At 59.6% G+C, this 18,681-nt stretch overlaps 1 protein-coding gene across 2 annotated transcripts; it reads right to left on the bottom strand.

The window, feature by feature from the left end:
• Positions 1–406: 406 nt before the first annotated feature.
• On the bottom strand, positions 407–11,054 carry STXBP1 (syntaxin binding protein 1). Of its 2 annotated transcripts, none has more exons than XM_086475878.1 (18): positions 11,010–11,054; positions 10,760–10,841; positions 9,916–9,992; positions 9,609–9,687; positions 9,155–9,258; positions 8,156–8,304; positions 7,666–7,750; positions 7,340–7,470; positions 6,836–6,943; positions 6,657–6,717; positions 5,988–6,053; positions 5,720–5,800; positions 5,472–5,610; positions 5,149–5,258; positions 4,886–4,987; positions 3,563–3,648; positions 3,082–3,236; positions 407–699 (listed from the first exon to the last, which is right to left on the bottom strand). In XM_086475878.1, the coding sequence occupies exons 1-18, from the start codon at positions 11,052–11,054 to the stop codon at positions 617–619; spliced, it is 1,743 nt and encodes a 580-aa protein (XP_086332004.1). In that variant the 3' UTR covers positions 407–616. The 2 variants fall into 2 exon arrangements, with proteins under 2 accessions (XP_086332004.1, XP_009949053.1); XM_009950751.2 differs by lacking the exon at positions 407–699 and adding an exon at positions 1,986–2,102.
• Positions 11,055–18,681: the final 7,627 nt, after the last annotated feature.

Genomic DNA, 18,681 nt, shown 5'->3' with positions numbered 1-18,681 from the left:
GCCGCAGCGTGAAGCATCCCGGGTGCACCCCTCCCACACCCCAACCCCCCTGCCAGATGTTGCGTGCACAGCTGGCGGGAGCGCCCAACCACTCCGAAAAGGGACAGGAGCTGGTGGTGGGGACCCCCCAGCTGAGAGCGAGCAGCGACACGAGAGCTGAGCCCAGCCCGCGGCTCCTGCCTGAGCAGAGGCTGGAGGGATGGTGCTGTGTCCGTCCGTCCGTCCACACACGACCCCAACCAGGAGCGAAACTTTTGGAAAAAGATTTTGGTGGGTTTTTTTTTTGTCGCCATCATTCGCTAGCAATGGGCAGATGGGTTACTCAGCAATGAGCTCCTGGGTGCTTCGGAGAGCTGCAGCTACAAATATATATATATTTCTTTTTTCCTCTTTTAAACACAATGCATCGGTTTTCTTAATATATTTTTTTGGCTGTTGTCCCCTCCCTGTGGATAAAATGAGATGGGGAAGGCAGCGGGAGGGGAGAGGGGGGTCAACACAAGAACAAGAAAGCTGGGCCGGGCCGGGCCCGGGGCTGGGTACAGGATTGCACCCCGGGGCCGGGGACCTGGCGGGGAAGGTGAATTCGGCATCGAGTCGGTGGTGGCGTTTCCTTTTAACTGCTGCTTTCTTCCTCTGTTTTATTGAGTTTCTTCAGCGTGTCCAGCAGTTTCTGTGGGGTGAGGATGTGCGTGGACCCTGTGGGGGCAGAGGAAAGAGCGGGGGTGGCATCAGTGATGGCTGCGGGACCCCCCCCCCGCCCCGTTGCACCCCGGCCGCCGGCCCCGCTCTCCCCGGTCCCCCCCGGCGAGGCCTTACCTGGCGGCGACGGCCCCGCGCGCCGTGGAAATGCTTGCGAGAAAATGGACGTCTATGGGGGAAGGTTGTGGGGGGACGGGAGAGGAACGGAAAAAAGAGGAATGAAGATGTATGGAGCCGGGCGGGATGAGGCGGGGGCCGGGACGTGCCCGTGCGGCGGGGTCGTGGCCAGTGGGGTCACTCCTGGACCCGCTGGGGAGGCAGGAGGCCCTGGCCAAAAAGCCACTGGGCAGGAGGCGCGGGCAGGGAGCAGCCGGGCCCGGAGGCGCCTTCTGCGGGTCCCCAGGCTCTTCCCCTGCCTGCCCGGAGCATCGCTGGGTCAACGGGGCGGCTGGGAGGGGAAGGGGTGGGAAGGGAGAAGGAGAAGGGCTCTCGCCTTCTGCTGCCCCTGGCGCGGGGGTTCCCTGGCACGGCGCTCCCCGCAGCCCCTGCCCTCCCTCCACGCCGCTGTGCCGCCCTTGCGGCCTCCCTGGCTCCGCACGGCCCAGCACGCGGCAGCGATGGCTCAGGGGGTTGCCACGACGGGTCCCACCGGCGAAACCGCCGGCAGCTAAACCCCAGCACAAGGTTCGGGGGTCTGCAACGTCAGCGGGGGCTCCTGCCCGCCCAAGGGCACCAAGCGTGGTGAGAGCAAACCTGAGCTTTCCCGTCGACTCGGGATTTCAGCCCCATCGCACCCGAGAGCTGGGGGGGCTCAGGGCAGCGCCCAGCCTTCGCCGTGGGGGAGGAGAGGGGCTGGAGGTGGGACAAGCGCTGGGGTCTGCCCTGCATGCCCACTGCTGCCCACTCTCCCCCGGGCACCGGACCCCCGGCCCTGCTCCAGCCATCCCGGGGTGCTCCAGCCCCCTGCCCGGCCCTGGGACGCCTGTACCAGGCAGGCAGGACTCCGACCCACCACCCCCGGCCCCTCCAGCCCCGGTGAGGGGAAACTCATGGCATGAAGGAGCCGGCCAGGTCCGGCCAAGAGACATGGCAGAGAGATGATGGAAGCGGCGCTGGATGCTTTTCCACCTGGAAGGAGGAACTGCAAGCATTTTCTTATCGGAGAACCCAATGGAAACAAAACCCAAAATAATAATTAAAGAAAGGAGGAACAGAAGAATCAAAGAAAACCCTTCGGGGAGGAAGAGTTTCTTTTTTGTTAGTAAGCTGCCTTTACTTGGTTTCTTTGGCTCACTCCATTGCTGGAGCCTGATCCTCAAATGATACCCTAGTAGAGTCCCTGAAGTCGGGGTGCCTCAGGTCCATGAGAAATTTGGTGGGAGTGAGAATGTGAGTAGAACCTGCGGGAGAACAGAGCGGGGCTGACGGCTGCGCCAAGACCCCCCCCACGCCCATTTTTCAGGGTGAGGAAGGACGCGGTTGCCACCCGGAGCATCGTAGGCGCATGCAGGGGATGGTCCCCGGAGAGACACGGGATGAGATGGGCGAGAGGCGGGATGGCACTGGGCACTGGTGGTGGGTCCAGCAGCAGGGGGACAGGTCAGGGGCAGCGGGAGGTGATGGAGAGGGGGCTGCTGCTCCCAGGAGAGTACAAGGAGCAGACGAGATGCCAGCAAGAGGCTCTACCAGGTGCCCCAAGCGAGAATCCTTGGATCAGATGAGACGGTGAGGGGCTCCTGCCCCTGCCCTACAAGGTGCATATCCAGCTGTGCTTCCACGGGGGAATTTTAGGGGACTTAAAAGCTCCTTGCTAACATCTGGCAGGGCTTCCACTGTGTCCTCTACGCCTGACCCACGGCTCCCACAGCCAGGGTGCCAGGACTGAGCACGCAATGCATGTCCTGTCGCACACGCGTGTGCAGTAGGACAATGCATCTCCTGTTGCAGTGCACGTGCAACAGGACACGCAGCACGTGTGCAACAAGGAAAGTGCACCTCCTGTCGCACGCACAGCGCGCATCACGCTTGGCGTGCAGTGTTGCACGCCTCTTCAGTTTTTCTCCCTGTCATGACCCCGAGGACGAGTGTGCAACACGGGGGCGACAGGAACAATTCAAGCTGGAAAACCTCCTTCCCTTTCACCCAGCTCTGCCTGAACAAAACCAGCCAGGAAGAGGAAAAACGGGATGGTTGGAGGGACATATCCTGTCCCCAGGTAGGGGGGGACAGAGGGGTGACAGCAGGCGGCAGAAGAAGACCTTTCCACAGAGTTCCAGCTCCGGCAGCCACCTGGAGCCAGGAATTTGCAGGATGGCAGAGGGAGCATGGGATGAGCAGCCAGCACGACGGGGCACAGGGTCCGGCCCAGGTCCCACTCACCTATTAGCACTTCCCACTTGCCGCTGGCTTGCGTCACCTCGTAGGCGCAGCGCATCTCGTTCATGCTGACGCCGCCCAGGATGAAGATGATGAGGCGGGGGCCGCTTCGGTACTCGCCGGGGGCCTTGTTCTTGTGCCAGTGGCCGTAACGGGCACTGGAGAGAGGGAGGAGAGCGGTGGAGCATGAGCAGGGGGCAGCAACCTGTGCGTTGAGCTCTCATCTTAACCAAATCACACATTAATAAGCTCTGAAATTGGTGCTATTGCTGGTAAAGCCCAGCTTTCCGGCCACGAGCGCCGTTGCTGCTACAGGCAGGGAAAGTGAGGCAGGGAACGCCTGAATGACGGCAGGGAACGCCTGAATGACAGCAGAGCAGCTCACAGACCCGCTGACGGATACAGCTGCTTCGGGCAGGTGAGGGATGGATGCGGATGGGGATATACGTGCCAATGTAGAGGGGGAGGGAGGGGGGGGACCCACCTGACGGCAGTGGTGCTGAAGGAGGCGGAGGAGCGGGTGGAGATGTACGGGTAGTGCTTGGTGTCCAGCTTGTCATCGATGGCATCCTGCGGGCAGAGAGCCCCGGGGGGGGGCGTTCAGCGAGGAGCCAGGCACAGCCCCGGCACCCTAGAACCCCTCTGTAGGGCTACGCCCACCAGGATTGGCCTGACTGGGTCAGGAATCATTTGCATATATTTGCATAGTTTTTTTGGAACAATTTGGCTGTGTTCCTGTAATAGGGCGCGCTTAGGGGGAGAAGGGTGGTGCTTGGCTGCTGTGGGGCAGGGGCAGTGCAGGGGGGCTGCAGGATGGGGTATGGGGTGAGGCTCACCCTGAGCTTGGGGGTGTCTGTGGAGGCAGGGCAAGGCAGGGACCAAGGTAGGGTCCTCTCCTGAGAGCTGAGCTGGAGGCTTCACACCGGGGATCCACCCCTGGGGTAAGGGACCTGCTCTTGCTTTCATGGCTGGTGGAGGGTTAATGCTGACTGTGAGATGCTGGTGAGATGTTGTGGCCCTGTGCAGTCCCCTCTGGTCTTGGGGATGAGGTTTAGGGGTGCCCTGGGTATGAAGCCACCCCAGGAGGGTTTGCACAGTCTGCAAGGACTGTGGCTCTGCTCAACATTGGTGCCTGGGAGCAGAGGTGGTACTGCACTGCAGTGCTATCCCCCTCCCCAAAATGTGGCTCCAGGGTCTGTCTGTCTGTCTGAGCATGTGGGAAATCTCTGTACTGGGGGGCAGTTTTGGTGCCTGGGATCCCCAGGCTCTGGGCAAACTCCAGGAGGTTGCTCCACTTCGAGGGGTGGCCAGGAGGGAGTGGGTCAGGAGGAAGGCAGTGCCTGGAAAAAAATCACTTTTTGCCTCTGCCCGGTGCTACCCGAGTGCAGAGCTCGTGGGGTGGCTCCCGTGGGTACAGGCAGGGCTGTGAATGGCAGGGGTGTGCCTGTCCCCCAGCTTGGCTGGGACACGGACAACGCTGTGCCGAGGCCACCCAGCCGTGCCCACTTCGGCACACGGCGCGGCACAAGGAGCAACCAGTTCGTCGCTGCATTTGTATTGCAGGGATGCTGTGCAAGCCCAGCCAGGGCTCTGCATCCCACCTGGGGCCAGCGTGCACGTGGGGGCCAGCAAAACCTCCCAAAACCTCCCAACCTTGTTGCAATTGCAGGCAGCGAGCAGCCTGGAGGGGACGTGTCGGGGAGGGGTGTCGGGGTTTGGGCTGGAAGCAGCCAGGTCTCTGCAGGTCCCTTCCCAGGTGGTGCTGAGGTCCCTGCTCTGTCCCCCGTCCCTGTCCTTACTGGCTCACCTCCATGATGTCCTTAATTACTGGGGTCCATCGGGAGAGCTGGTAGGTCTGCTCACTGATCCGCTCCTTCCGCTCCGGCTTGCTCCGGCGGCGCAGGGTGGACTGGGCAGAAAGAGCACAGGGACACCCTGAGACATGGGGGCTTCGGTGGTGGGATCAGGGCCACTCCAGAGGGGTGCTGGGGGCATCCCAGGGGGTAGGTGGGTGCCATAGTCCTCCCAAGGGGCAAGCAAGGCTGCGGGGAGCGGGAGGTGGACACTCACGTCTGTGATGATGGGCACCCCAAGGTGGGCCATGTTGGTGATGATCTCACTGTCCTCTGCTGGGATCTGAGCATGCTGGATCAGCTTGTTCAGGTTCTCCTCGGTGATACCTGGAAATGCAAGGGGGAGATGGTGTCGTCCTGAGAAATGTCTCCCAGTAGGGATGTGGCCCCTCCAATGTCACCTTAGGACACCTGGCCTGGTGGTGGCCAGGGAGACAGGGCTGAGCTTTTCGTCTGGTTTATCTTGGCCAAACCCTCAGCTGTTTGCTACCCAGAGCTGCCTGCACATCTTGCCCACCCCTGCCCAGGTGTCCTCCTCACCGTTCTTCAGGAAGATGTAGAGCAAGATGATGCGGATCTTGTCATAGGTGCTGACGTTCCCGTCCAGCAGGATGGGGACGATGGCCCTCATGGGGTCCTTGATCTTCTCGCCTTCAGCATCGGTGCCCATGGCCAGGTCCTGCAGAGAACACACGTGGTCATCACCCCTCAACCCACAGCTCAGTGCTGAGCTGTGGGGCAGGAGCTGCTGGCCCCAGCTGTCCCCATGGGGCTGGGGGAGCTGGTACCTGTTCGACTCGGCAGAGCTTGTCCACTGTGCCCTGGTAGTGCTTCATGCAGTCCTCAGCCAGGTGCAGGTGGGTCGAGTACTGCGGAGACCCAAGTGGTGCGGTCACCCTTGCAGCGTCAGCAGCAGCCCAAGGTCCCCATGCCACCACCCCAGCCTCAGCCCCCACCCGCGGACAGGGACCCTCTGGGGAGAGCTGCCATCGCCTGCTCCCTGGGTGGGCCCAGCGCCAGCCGCTCTGCATGGACACCCCCTCCCCCAGCTCCTACCTTGCTGAGCTCCTTCTGGTACTGCGGCATCTTCTTCAGCATCTGGGACAGGTCTCTCATGGTGGTCTGCAAGGGAGATGGACAAGACCGCTCACCCTTGGGGACTGAGGGACCATAAGCAGAGGAGACGACCTTGCTAAGGACTTCTGTTCCCATGCCAGCCTCCTAGGTGACTCCTGCTGTGGCATTGCTGGGTCTCCTCCAGCAGGGAGGGGGTCAGCAGCTCTGCAAACTGGAGTGTTGAGGGGAGAAATCCCCCCAGGACCTCCCATGGGACCACTGTGCGCTTGGCTGAGGCTGAGATGGTCCTTTCAGCTCCTGGCCACTTTTACATCCTATTTCCACCAGGGTCCCCTCACTGCCACCAACTTGGGGTCTCCACAAGGGAATCGGCCAGGGACGGAGGCAGCTGCTGTGGGAGGTGCCACAACCCCATGCTGGGGGGCAAACTGACCCCCGTTGTGCAGCGCTCTCCCAAGGCACCCTGGTTCCCCAGGCCCGGGCATAGGGCCAGCACCCCACAGTCATCTCCCCCCATTAGGGACCTGAGCACCCTTGGCCCTTTGCAGAGGTCCCTGTCAGGTGTCCCCAGCAGACTCTGCCATGTACCACCCCATGGCCAAGCCCCCGGGGTGCCCACTCCCTGCTCGGTGGGCACAGTCAGGTCACCTTATCGCCTGTGTTCATCCTCTTGCTTGAAGAAAACTCCTTCAGGGACCGGGTCACCTCCCTGGGGAGAGGAGGAGGAGGGCACAGCGTCAGTGGAGAGGGCACCCTAGCAGTGGGGTGGGTGGCAGTGCCAAGCCGATGTCCCACCCAGCTGGCAAACCCCCCGCAGGGACACTCACTGGGACACCTCGGCGATGTGTTTGTGGCGCAAGGTGACCCACAGGTCATCGTCCTCATCCAGGAGCACCTCCTTAATCCGGGCTTCCCCGATGCCGCTCGTCTCATACCTAGGAAGAAGGCAGGGAGCGTCACAGCGGGGATGGGGCTGGGGGGCCACGCGGTCCCCTTGCTGCTGGGGAGGATGTGCAGCTCCAGGGAGGTGCAGGGAGATGGGGGCACATGGGGACTTTTCTTGGCTCTTATTTCAAGTTGGTTTTGCATCTTGCCTTCTTGTACACCTTCAGCTGCTAAATGCTGGGAAGGGGTCAAGGTCTGAGGGCTAGAAAAGCCCTGCCCGTCACGCCTGCCAGACTGCAGGCAGGAATGGTTTCTCCCAATCAACGGCTTATGATGGATGGAGGGATGTTGAGGCTCAGACTTCTTGGCTGAGCTTCCAACTCCCACTCGAGCGCTAGAGCTCATGGGGGCTCTGGGGGCCATGGGGACAGCAGTGCTGCACTCACTTGTAGACGTCGTTCTCGATGGGCAGCAGGTCGTAGCTCATTGCCTGGAAGGTCAGCTCATGCAGCACTGGGGAAGCAGGGTCGAAGCCACGATCCAGGATGAGGAGCTGGGAGCGAGCCTTGTCCGGACCCTGCAGAGCCAGGGGGAGCCATCAGCAGCGAGGCTGGACGCTCCTCCAGCCCCACAGGTGGTTGGGAGAAGCCAGGGCCATTTCAGGGTCCCCGCTTGGGGTCTGTGACTGCTGCATGGCAGAGCTTGAACAGGACTTTAGGAGTGGAACATCACCCGAGCATCCTCCCCTGGGGCTGGCACCATCCCTGCTCACCTCACCCATGGTGGGGTCATCAGCCTTGTAGGCATCCAGCTTGTCCTGGATGAGCTGCGCCAGCATGGCGTTGTCCTTGTAATCCCTGGAGAAGGCAGGAGGAGAGGTCAGCTCCTCAGGGCGGGTGGGATGGTGAGGAGCTGCTGGTTTCCCTGTGCAACGTCCTTAGCTCGTGTGAGAGGAGGCACCTGAGCAGGTTTTGTTGCCCATTTCCACCTCTCCTTGGGGTGCTCCACTTTGCCTTGGTGCCACTTGAATTTTAGGGTCCCAACCCCATCCCCACTCTCCAGAGCACCTTCAGGTCTGAGCCTGTTTTGACACTGAGCACGGATATCTCTCCATCCCACCATCTGCTCCATCCCCATGCCCTCACCCACACCGGACCCAGCACGGCCTCATCCATGCCCCGTGCTCAGCATGGCCCCAGCTCCACCAGGCTGCTGGGGGAGAGGGCAGGTCCCTGGCGGGGCGCTGACCATGCTGCCCTTACCCCCTGTACCGCACGGCCGGGTACTCCTTCAGCGTGGCACACAGCGTGGCAATCTGCTCGGCCAGGCGCTCCAGGATCGGGTTCTTCATCTGGGCCTTGTGGGGGCTGTAAAAGCTTTGGAAGGAGTCGGCTGAATCCAGGGAGTAAACCTGGGAGATGCAGCAGGAGGGAGGTTAGAGCGGATGCACTGTCAGGGACGTCTCAAAGGACAGCAGCCCCACAGGACACCCTGGTGGGTTTGGAAACCAGATTCAACGGCAGACAAAGGTCCCCAGCCCAGCCTGGGCCCAGGCACCCAGAGCTCAGTGGTGCTCAGAGCATCCCTTCAGTTTTTGGCTGCTAGCTCTGGACTCTGATGCCTTCCCCAGCTCTGGCTCCATGGCACGGTCCCCAACCTGTGTGTAGCCCCCCCAGGGCGAGCAGAGGAGGCAGGAGACCCTCTGCCCACAGCAGTCACCTGCTCCCTGGCAGGGAACCAGAGACCTGAAGACAAGTGGAGCCATGCTGCTCCCTGGCCGTGCACCCAGTAAAGACCAGAGGCCAATCTGGCTGCATGTGGGAATGCCAAGAGGTCATCTTCCACTTGTCTGTCTCCCCAGAAATGCTGGGGCTTGAAGGGTTAATGACACCGAGCAGGTCCGGCACCATCTGTCCCTCCCTGTGCCAAAGTCCCCTTGTCCTCAGCAGGGGCAGCTGGCACAGGGCCAGCTCCCTGGTGCCCTTGGCTGGGGACCATGCTGGAGCAGGGGGTGCAGAGCTGGACAATGCAGCTGCCGGCACGGGGCCAAGGTGCAGCGCCCGCTAAATCCCCCGCGGCGGATCAGCCCCGAGAAGTAATCGAAGGAGACAGGGAGGGAGAGCCGAGCAGGAGGCGAGGAGTCAGCTGGGGGAGAGGGCTGTTACACAAACGCTGATGGGCTGGAGAAGGACCCGGAGCATCCCCCAGCTGCCCCACCTCTTGGCGCACCCCAGCAGGGACAGTGTCCAGCCCAGCCTCACCTGGGACTCGGAAGGGAGGAAGGCAATGTTGATCTCCGTCAGGGTTTTGATGACCTTGGCAGCGCGGGATTTCACCAGCTCATTGAAGAGGGCATCGGGACATGCTGCAAGGGGAGGAGGAGGAAGAGGAGGGTAGCGCTCAGCATCCCAGCATCCCTCCATCCCTGCTTACTTGCCTACATTTTAGCGACAGGGACTTTTCCTCCCCTCCCTTTCTTTCTTGGAGGAGGGTTGGCTGCTTGCAGCACCCGCCCCGGGGCGCAGAGATCCAGCCATCCCTTTGGGAGCAGGTGATGAAAACCACTTGCAGCTGCCTGGTGCCACAGGCAGGACAGGGCTGTCACCCCACAGTTTGCTCTTTCTCCTCCTCTCTAGCCCAGGAGATGCCAGTGGGGAGCTGGGGGTCCAGGGTGCCCGGGCAATAGGACGGGAGCTGCGCCCCTCGGGTACTCACAGTCAGTGAAGAAGACATGGGCAGCTCTGTACTTGGAGGTGGGGGGATCCTTGAAGTCGTTGATGAGGGAGTGGATGGACTGCAAGAGAGAAGGGACCAGCTGGGCTGGGTAGGGTGGCACCGCGAGCATCTCGGCAGGGTCACCCAGGGTCCTCCCTCCTGGCATGGGGGAGCTCTGCACCTCCAGTTCACCGCCCCAGCGGCACCACTGGCCTCCCTGGAGCCAAGATGCCATCCCATGGTGGGCATCCCCCCCGCTTCCCCCCAGCCAAAGGCGGTGCCCCCACACCCCCCACTGTGTATTCACCTTCTCGGAAGGGGTGATGAGATAGACGGCCTCCAGGCTGGGCAGCGGCTCCCGGCGCTTGTTGATGTCTTCCACGACTGGGGGGGGAAAAACAAGGGCCATGGCAGGGATGGGTACAGGCAGGGGCACTTGGCTACGTGGGGCTGTTGGAGATCCCACAGCAGCACAGGACCAGCCCTGCCAACGCCTCCGTGTCCAAAACGACCTCAACCGCTTGCCCCTGCACCCCCAGGAGCTGGGGCAGGGGCTGTCCCCACCCCATCCCAGCCCCGTGGTACCCTGCTGGGGCTGAGTGTGCGGGTGCCTGGCAAGGTCCCAGGGGACCAGTGGATTTGTCTGCATGCTCCCATGCTGCTGTTGCCTTGGTTTACCCTCACATCCCTCCGCTGGAGGGGATGCCGCGGGGGTGATGCTGTGGCAGTGCTCAGGCTGGGGCAAACACCCCCCCCCCCCCCCCCCCGAACACCTCCCGATGCACAGCCTGGGCTTTCCTTCTCTTTCCCAAGTGCTGCAGGGAGCTATTTATAGGGCTGACATAAAATAACATCTGGTCTCCTCCTCGGACTGAGATACTGCCAGGAGACACAATGTTTGGGCTCCTCCAGCCCTAGCAGCCAAGGAGGGAGGCTGTCAAACAACAGCCTGACACCAAGACAGTTGTGCATGAGCAACGGGAGGCAGCGTGTCTTCATCCCAAGTGTGATGGGGCTGGGTGGGGACGGTGCCGCCACTTCAACTGGCTCCTGCCAGCCTGGAGATGCCTTGGCGGGTCCCCTGGTACAGAGGGAGGTTTTCCCCTTCGTACAGTGAGGTTTGTGAGTGACGGCTGGGAGCCGGGACTCACTTGTGATGCCCTCTGTCATGATGTCGGTCATCTTGCAGCAGGAGGAGAGCATGCGCATGCTGAGCTGGTCCACCACCAGCACCTGGGGAGAGAGGCTGTGAGTTGGGGGCACGGCAGGCAGCCAGGGAACTGCCCTTCCCCACCCCTCCACCCGCCCTCAGGGGCTCCCTGCCCACATCTACCCCCTTCCCTCCTTCCTCCTCCCCACCCTCCTCCTCCTCTCCCAGCCTCCCTGGGGTACGGTGCTCACCTTCCATTCGCCCTTCTTCTTCACTTTTCGGATCACATCGTGCATAATCTCTGCAAGAGAGGGAGCACGGGGGGTGGGTGAGCATCCCAAGTCCCCCCCTGTAGCACCCAGGAGCCTGCCAGCAGCAGCGGGGTCTGCACTGGGGGCATCAAAACCCCCACCCGTGTGCGGGTCCATGGCCAGCCCTGCTCCCCCAGTGCCTTTCCTGTGGATGAGGGGAGGAGATGAGGGTGGGTTTGGGGGACCCAGGGAGGGGCCAGCCACCCCCCCAGCCCTGTTTTTCTCTCATGCTTGGCACTAACAGACACAGCTCATGCTGGTAGGGAGCCGCGGGCTGGAGGTGGGTTGGGGGGTCCTTCGGGGGAGCCTGGGGGCCACCCCACACGTCTCAGCCCTAATCCAAAGCGCTGGGAGAAAAACAGCGGCTTAAGAGCTCCTTTTAGAAACAAGAATCAAGCGGCCTGAGCCTGTTCCTTGTAATCCCCCGCAATCCCATTTCGCCTCCCGCGCCCGCTGGGCTTATGCAACCGGCTGGGATGGCAGCACCCACGGGTCCCCCTGCACCCTTGGGACCCCTCGGGGTTGGGGCCACCCCACTCCTATTCCCAGGCACAGACACCCTGCTTCTGCCTCCGGACAGCCTGCAGGGCTGCTCCCCATAGGGCACAGGTTAAGGCCATGTGAGGAGGTGGCCCCAGGATGTCACCTTTTGGGGCTGGGTTGCAAGAAGGGGTTTTAAAGCCTTGCCAGAATAGGTGCTTGCCCTCCTGCCAGACACACGTACTGCCTAAACATCTGTGTTGGGGGGCAGGAGGTGCCCCCAAAACCCTGAAGGTCCCCTTTTTTACCCTGGTGTATGAACCATCCCCCCCTTGCAGAGCAGGGACACGCCGCGGAACTGCCCGGCTGAGCCCGAGGGAAAGAGTCTGCGTCCGTGAGCGGCTGCGCCATGTCCTCTGTACGGTGCTTCTCCCCGGCTTTCTCCCCTGGAGGGTTTTGCTCTGACCCTCTGGTCCCAGGGACAGGGATGGAAGTGCTCAATTAAATCCCAATTAAGAAATCATCCTAAAGCAGAAAACACGCGAAGCGCGGAGAGCCCATTGTTGAGAGCGTCAACCTGCCAGCCTCAGCCTTGGGACCCTTCTCCTGTGGGAGTGACCCCAAGGGTGCTGGTCCCCTGGGCAAAGCTCAATTTGGGTTTATATAGGGCAGTTTAGGGCCTAAATTTGTCTCTTCTTTAGAATAAGGCTTGACAGAGGTATGCAGAGTGGGCCGCCCCAGGAGCGCCCAGCCCTAGAAACTCCTTATTTTGGGTGATGCAGAATTTGGGCAAAACACCCCATCTTCCCAGTTCTCCCACCTGCTGGGGATCTGCACAGGTATGAGTGGCTTGGGGCCGGCTGGGGCCTCGCTGGGACCATCCTCACTGGGAGCACAGCGGGACCCTGCCAGGCTCGGCTCGCCCTTGGCCCTGGCCCCCTGTGGTTTCCCAGCGCTGTTGGGCTCATTCACTGTGCTACCATCCAAACACCCCACGGGGACTCCATGGGCTGAGTGAGGCTGTAACACCTCCCGGGCTGCCCATGGGGCTCAGAGCCACGGCACTAGGGTGCAGATTGGTGCCAGCACGGATAAACCAGGAGCCTCTGAGCATCGCTGGTCTGTCTGCCCTGCCGCAAAACCTGGAGGCAGCTGTTCCTACTGCTGCACATCCATCTCCTCCCCAGTGAGATGTGTCTCGGGGGAGCCCCAGAAGCATGCTGGCCATGAACATGGGGTCCTGCCTGCCCTTGGTCACATCCCTTAGCACCTCCACCAGTAAAGGGGGTGCAGGGCATCTCTGGGCCATGGGGAGGGGATGGAGGGTGACTGGGTACAGTTGAGGTCAGGTTTATACCCCATGAGCGCCCGAGCTGGGTGCTGCCGGTGGGGAAAGGCTGCTGCCTGCACCCATGTGCGCCGCCCGCCCAAATCCAGGTCACCCATGCAGCGAAAAAAATCAACCAGGAATTGTCCTCCACTGCGGGCAGCGTCCCCAGGTCCTGCTCTCTGGTCCTTCGCTGGTGCAGGAGCAGGGCGGGAAGGCGGGATGCCAGCGCATCCCTGCTCCTCCTTTCATTACTCATGTTTGGCTCCTTCCCCGGAGCAAGGATCCAGGAATAACAGTGCTGTTTACAAGGCAGCACGCACGCGCCCTCCATCCCACACCAACAACCCCCACCGCAAACGATGGGGAGTAAAGCACAGCGGGGCCTTGGTGATGCACCGCGGGGCCTTGGTGATGCACCACGTGCCAGGCGGCGGTACCAGCTGGGAGGGGGTCAGGGTCTGGCTGTGACCAGCCAGAAAGAAATCCTGCCCCTGCGATGAAAATACCACTTTGCTCCGGGGCTGGGAGGGGAAGGAAGGAAGGAGGCTGGGAACGAGCGTCCTGGGGCCCAGGGGAAGGTGCTGGCGGTGCAAAGGTTCCCGCGGTCGGCTGGTGCGGCAATCCCGGCACCCTCCGTTTGCTGCAGCATGGGGTGGGGACAGGGGCCCAGGGCAGGGGAGCCTGAAAAGGGCTCCCCAAAGAGCTGTCTCAGCCACCCCTGAGCTTGTCCTCACTGTGGCAGCTGCTGTAGGGGACGTGTTTTTCTTCAGCGCCTGGCTTCATGGGGACCCCCTCTTTCTTTTGCATGTGAGCTGGATGTGTGCGACGGGGCGAGTGTCTGCCCAGCTATTGCACCTCCCAGTGCCACAAGTGCTGTCATGTCCCCCAGCCTGATCCTGGCACCAAGATGGGTCTCCCAGAGCGGAAAGTGGGTATCTCTTGAGGGGGACTGCTCTGAGCTTTGTGGTTTTAGGGTGTCCATCCCGTGGTCAGAGGTGGGGGCCCCCACCAGCACCGGGGGCCAGCCCTGCTCCCAGTCTGCTGCGGAGCTGCCCTGTGCCTGGGCTGCAGGCTGGCACAGCCCTTTCCTAAACTGATGTCCTCTCCTGCCTAGACCATGGGTCAGATCTGGCTCCAAAGGTCTGCTCTTCCACCGGCTGCCAGAGCCAGCTCAGAGCCTGGGCAGGGTTGGGAAAGATGCCTCCTCCAAAGAGGCTTCAGGGCCCTGGCGAAGCCTGGGAGGGCATGAGACACAAACCCAAGCAAAAGCCTGATTACAGTGTCCTGTTTGGTGGAGACGTGGCCATGACCTGCACCTCTCAGGTGTCCTTGCAACCATTAAACCCCCCGGTTAAGGAAGAGTGGTCTGGCAGCGCTTGGGTGGACCAAGAGGGCAACACTAAAAGCTGTGGGTAGGCATGGAAAGGCGGAAGATGTGGGAATTTTGAGGTCAAAAGGTACAGCTGCTCCCTGGGGATCTTCTGGCTAATGTGGCTGCTAGCAGTGGAACTGGGGCTGGCCAAGGCCAGAGCTGAGAAGACACCCGGACCCATCCTCAGAGCAGGGCAATTCCCAAGCAGCCTCTCTGGAAGGGCACGTCTAACCAGGAGAAAAGATGACAGCACATACAAGCTATCCAGGTCGAGCAATGCCATGGAAGGCATCCTTGAGCCAACTCTGCGCTCAGCTATAGGATCAGCAAGAGACTCCCAGGGGAAATGGCAGCTCCTCCATTCCCCACAGTCCTCAAGTTAAGCCTTGCTGCCTCTGGGAAGCAGTGCTCTTACAGCCCCACATTAGCAGGTCAGATGTTGCCGCTCATGTCCCCAAGAGGTCTGGCCAGCCAGAGCTTTTGGGCTCTAACGTCAGTCGGTGACACTCACAGGCAAGCTTTTAATCTCTGAGATAAACCAGGTTTCAAGGGAAAAAATGCATATGCATATCTCATCCAGTGCCTTCAACACTTAGCTTGTCTGGACCTACCACGTTGCATCTGTTTCCTTCGGGCTGGAAGAATTTTAATTACAATTTCTACCGTGAAAAGACAATACAGGCAGCTCTGGACTTATCCTCCAATGTAGAGACAACATCAGTGCCTACGGACAAGGAAGCACATCTCACTGGCAAATGGAGGACCTCCAGTGCTCTTGAGTAATATGGTCCTAAAAGTGCAATCATTTAGATGACATTCCTGAGAGCAACCACCTCACCCAGCCCATCACCTGCAGTTAGGCTTGTTTTCAGGATGACGCATGGCATGAAAATGACCCACTGCATCATTTTCAAGCAGGGCCAGAAGATTGTGACACGGTGGCCTAGTAGGACTTGAGCCCATACATCACTCCAAGAGGCTTAGCCCACGTTATTTATATCAAGTTGGCCGGGCAGCCTTTCTCCAAGCCTGCCTTGCCTTGCTTGCTCGTGGCAAAAGCAACCAGCTCCATGTCTCCAACTGGTTCTGGGGGGAAAAGCAACCAGCCCTACCACTGCCTGTGCCCACACCAACAAAGCTGTGTCCAAGCACAGCCTGCGCTGAGACAAACTCATTTTGGGATGCCCCAAGCCTGTTATCCTGCTTCAGAAAGAGGCTGAAACCTAATGAGCAGCCCTGACCTCGACCAGTCAGCGGAAGCAGTAAAACCTTGTCTTGGCCACTACCCCACCCTGGAGCACCAGGACGGGTGAGGGATGCTGCAGCCAGAGGCTATTTCTGCTCTAGCGCTGACCCGAGCCTGGCCCATGCCAGCAGCGATGGCCAAGCCCTTCCCTCCTGGAGGAAAGTAGGAGGCTAAACTCCTGCTGCTCAGAAATGCCCCTTTGCTGCCACGTCCCAGGACCTCACGGGCTACACACCTTGGGCTGATGTGGTAAGGGAAGGTGGAGTTGCTTGATGGATGGCAAGAAGCTGTAGGAACTGCCCAAGGTCCTACAGAAGACAAGTGGTCCTAACCATGGGCTTTTCCCTGTCACAGGCAGGGCTCAGTCCTTTCAGTCTCCTCATGTATCCTCCGTTTTGGGATCCAAAATCCCAGAGCAGCTCTGGAGAGCTGGATTACAGAACTCCACAGTGAGGTTTGCTCAAGACCCACTTCTCTTAAAAAGCTGTCACGATGCATCTCCAAGACGAACATGTTTGGCTTTGGGTTGGCTTGGCAACTGCTTTCTTGCCGGTTCATGAACTAATTGCTTAAGACAATGTGAATGTTACACACATACAACCACGTTTGAATGTAGTGGAGCACGTATCTACCTCTGAAAAACCTCAGTCGGGGATCTCTAGGCACCAGTGTCCCATCCCCAAGCGGTCCCCAGTAAAATAGGATCAGAGGATGGGAGGAAGGCCATCAGCCCATTCAGGCCAAAGAGACCAATCACAGGAGGCAAAGCCCAGCTGATGTCCTTCAGTGCAGCTAAGGGCCATCCCAGTGATGATTTGGGTCTGGAGACCACTGTGTCCATAAACCAAGCAAATCTCAAACATCTCCCCTCCAGCAGTTCATGTCCTGAACACCTATTTTTCTCACCAAATTATTTCTACTGCCCACCTGGAAAACCTCAGCCTTTCTGGAGGACACATTCCTCATGTAGGAATCTGCTGGTGGTGCAGCTCAGCTGCCGTCCAGCTGCACCAAGTCCTGCATGGGCAAAGTTGCCCAAGGTCAGCCTCATCCTTTCCTCCCCAACCCTGGCTGAGGTGAAGTTTGGTATTTTCACACACAGAGCAGCACTGCGTGTCTCCCGCACGGCCGTTGGTGAAACATGCCACGTGTCAAAGCCACGCTGGGCAGTATTTGTGCTACTCGGGGGAGCCGCGCAGTGCTGCTTTGCTGCTGGGGCTCTAGCTTCGAGGATTAGTCATGGTAATCATAGTAACCTGTGATTAATTCCTCCTTTTCCTATTTGCACTGCTCTCATGATGTACGGATTTATAACTGCCAGCCAAAGCCATGGGAAACCTGCATAGCCTAGAGAGAAGGAGGACAGAGACCTGGAGGTCTTGAACTCTTTAGAAACTGAATAACACACCCAAAAGTAAATAAGGGAAATGAAACGCATGATCACACCCACGAATCGCTCTCATTGACTACACTGGAGAAACAGGGTAAAATTCACAAGGATTTTCTCCTGGCACAGTTTCCTCAAGTCTGCACAAGGATCTGGGATTTGAGCAGAGCTTCTTCATCTGGGTAGAGTCAATGGGCCACACCGGACCATGTCAGGTCCCTTTTGAAGGCATCACCCTTCACTAACACTTGTCCTCTTCCACCACGTGTTTCCATCCCCAGCGGAGATGCTGCACCCAGCTTTCAGCAGCCATAGGTGCTGTCAGTGTAGCCAACATTGGAAGCACTTCAGTGCCAAGAGGAATCAAGAGCTTTCCTGCAGCAGGACGGCACACACAGGGTGCCACAGCATCCCAGAAGGGGGGGTGACCCTCTCCCAGGGGTAAGTCATTCTCTCTTACATGCAGCTGTGACTTTCTGAGCTGGTTCTTCGCTGCCTTGAACCAAGAGGGAGCAAAACACCAACAAATCGGGGCTCTTCAGGCTCGGCTTGGTGGGAATCCAGGTTTGGTTGGTCTCCTGTGCCCACATGGACACCAGGGACAAGCTGGAGGGCAGCTGATGTGTGGCTGAGCTGGTCCAACTCTGAGTGGTCTTTGCTGCTCCCTTAGTGGCACAATGTCAAACCATCTGATGGGCTCCATAAATGACCCTATAGCACATGTGTCAACGTGTGTGTGTACACATTCATGTGCTTATGTGTGTAGATGGGCAAGGTGGAAGCCCATCAACTAATGCACCTTCAGCTTGATCTATTTTTGCACTCTCCAAAACACAAGAGCCAAGTTCCTTCCCGCACTGTGAGTTGGTGGATGCAGCATCTGCTTCTCAGTGTGCAACTAAGAGCCATGTGACGATGATTCTCTTCTTAAATGTGTTGATTTTGTGGGAAGTGGGAGGGAATCTCTCCTGGGACATTTTTTCTGAGAGGTGCAGGGGAATTAGACCCAGACCTTACTTTTCTTTTTCTTTAAGAGGGAAAGAGTCTAAAAGTCCTCTACGTCAGTGGCTTTTTCAACACTCTTGCACATGCAGACACCGGTGGGTGGATGCAGACCTGCCAAAGTGAGGTTTGTCATTCTTGATAACCTTCCATAGTCACATATGGACAAGTATTTCTCAGCCCCTGGTGTAGACTGCAGTTTGGAGACTGAAATTGCTCTCCAATGTGTGTGAAGGTGAGCCCTGAATTCTGCATGTATTTTTTCCAAGCTTTTCTAACTTAGAGCCGATGTTGGAGGTGAGACAGACCCTACAGGCCCTAGGCTAGAGCCCCCACCAGAGGCTTTGCCGAGCAGCCCTTCCTGTACCCGCACACTGGGCAGGCGGCACCGTCCTGCCCTCAGGACTACCCAGAGCTGGAGATCAGAAGGAAGCGACTGGCTTCAGGACCTGCTCCCACCCACAGGGGACAGGGCACAGAGATCCTCTCCTCACCCAGCCACTTCACCATCACTCTGAGATCATGGCAGGGCTGGAGGCTCTGCCCCCTGTGCAGGCAGGAGGATGCAACATGCATCCCTGCAACGGTCCCAGCAGGACCAGCCAGCCCTGCACCCTTCGCTGCCTCCTCTTCCTCTGCTTGGCAGAGACCTGGCCAGAGCCAGCTCCGGGACACCACACAAGCCTCTCGTACCCTGGGCCCTGAGATGGGCTTGGAGCATCCTCAACGGGCAGCACCTGGCCTCCCTGAAATCTCCCTGTGCCCTCAGCCAAGGGGTGATGGGAGCAGCGAGGT

The sequence above is a fragment of the Leptosomus discolor genome, chromosome 19, assembly GCF_034619465.1.
Source record: "Leptosomus discolor isolate bLepDis1 chromosome 19, bLepDis1.hap2, whole genome shotgun sequence".
In the NCBI taxonomy this organism is placed as follows: Eukaryota; Metazoa; Chordata; class Aves; order Leptosomiformes; family Leptosomidae; genus Leptosomus; species Leptosomus discolor.
The sequence above is the reverse complement of the archived record's forward strand: the minus strand, read 5'-3'. Positions and strand labels throughout refer to the sequence as shown.

Excerpts from the sequence above, each read along its gene's own strand:
- STXBP1 (XM_009950751.2), bottom strand. The coding sequence starts at position 11,054 with ATGCACGATGTGATCCGAAAAGTGAAGAAGAAGGGCGAATGGAAG. Across the intron at positions 10,842-11,009 it reads AGAAGAAGGGCGAATGGAAG|GTGCTGGTGGTGGACCAGCT; the intron begins GTGAGCACCGTA and ends CTCTCTCCCCAG. Across the intron at positions 5,801-5,987 it reads ACCAGAAGGAGCTCAGCAAG|TACTCGACCCACCTGCACCT; the intron begins GTAGGAGCTGGG and ends GGGTCTCCGCAG.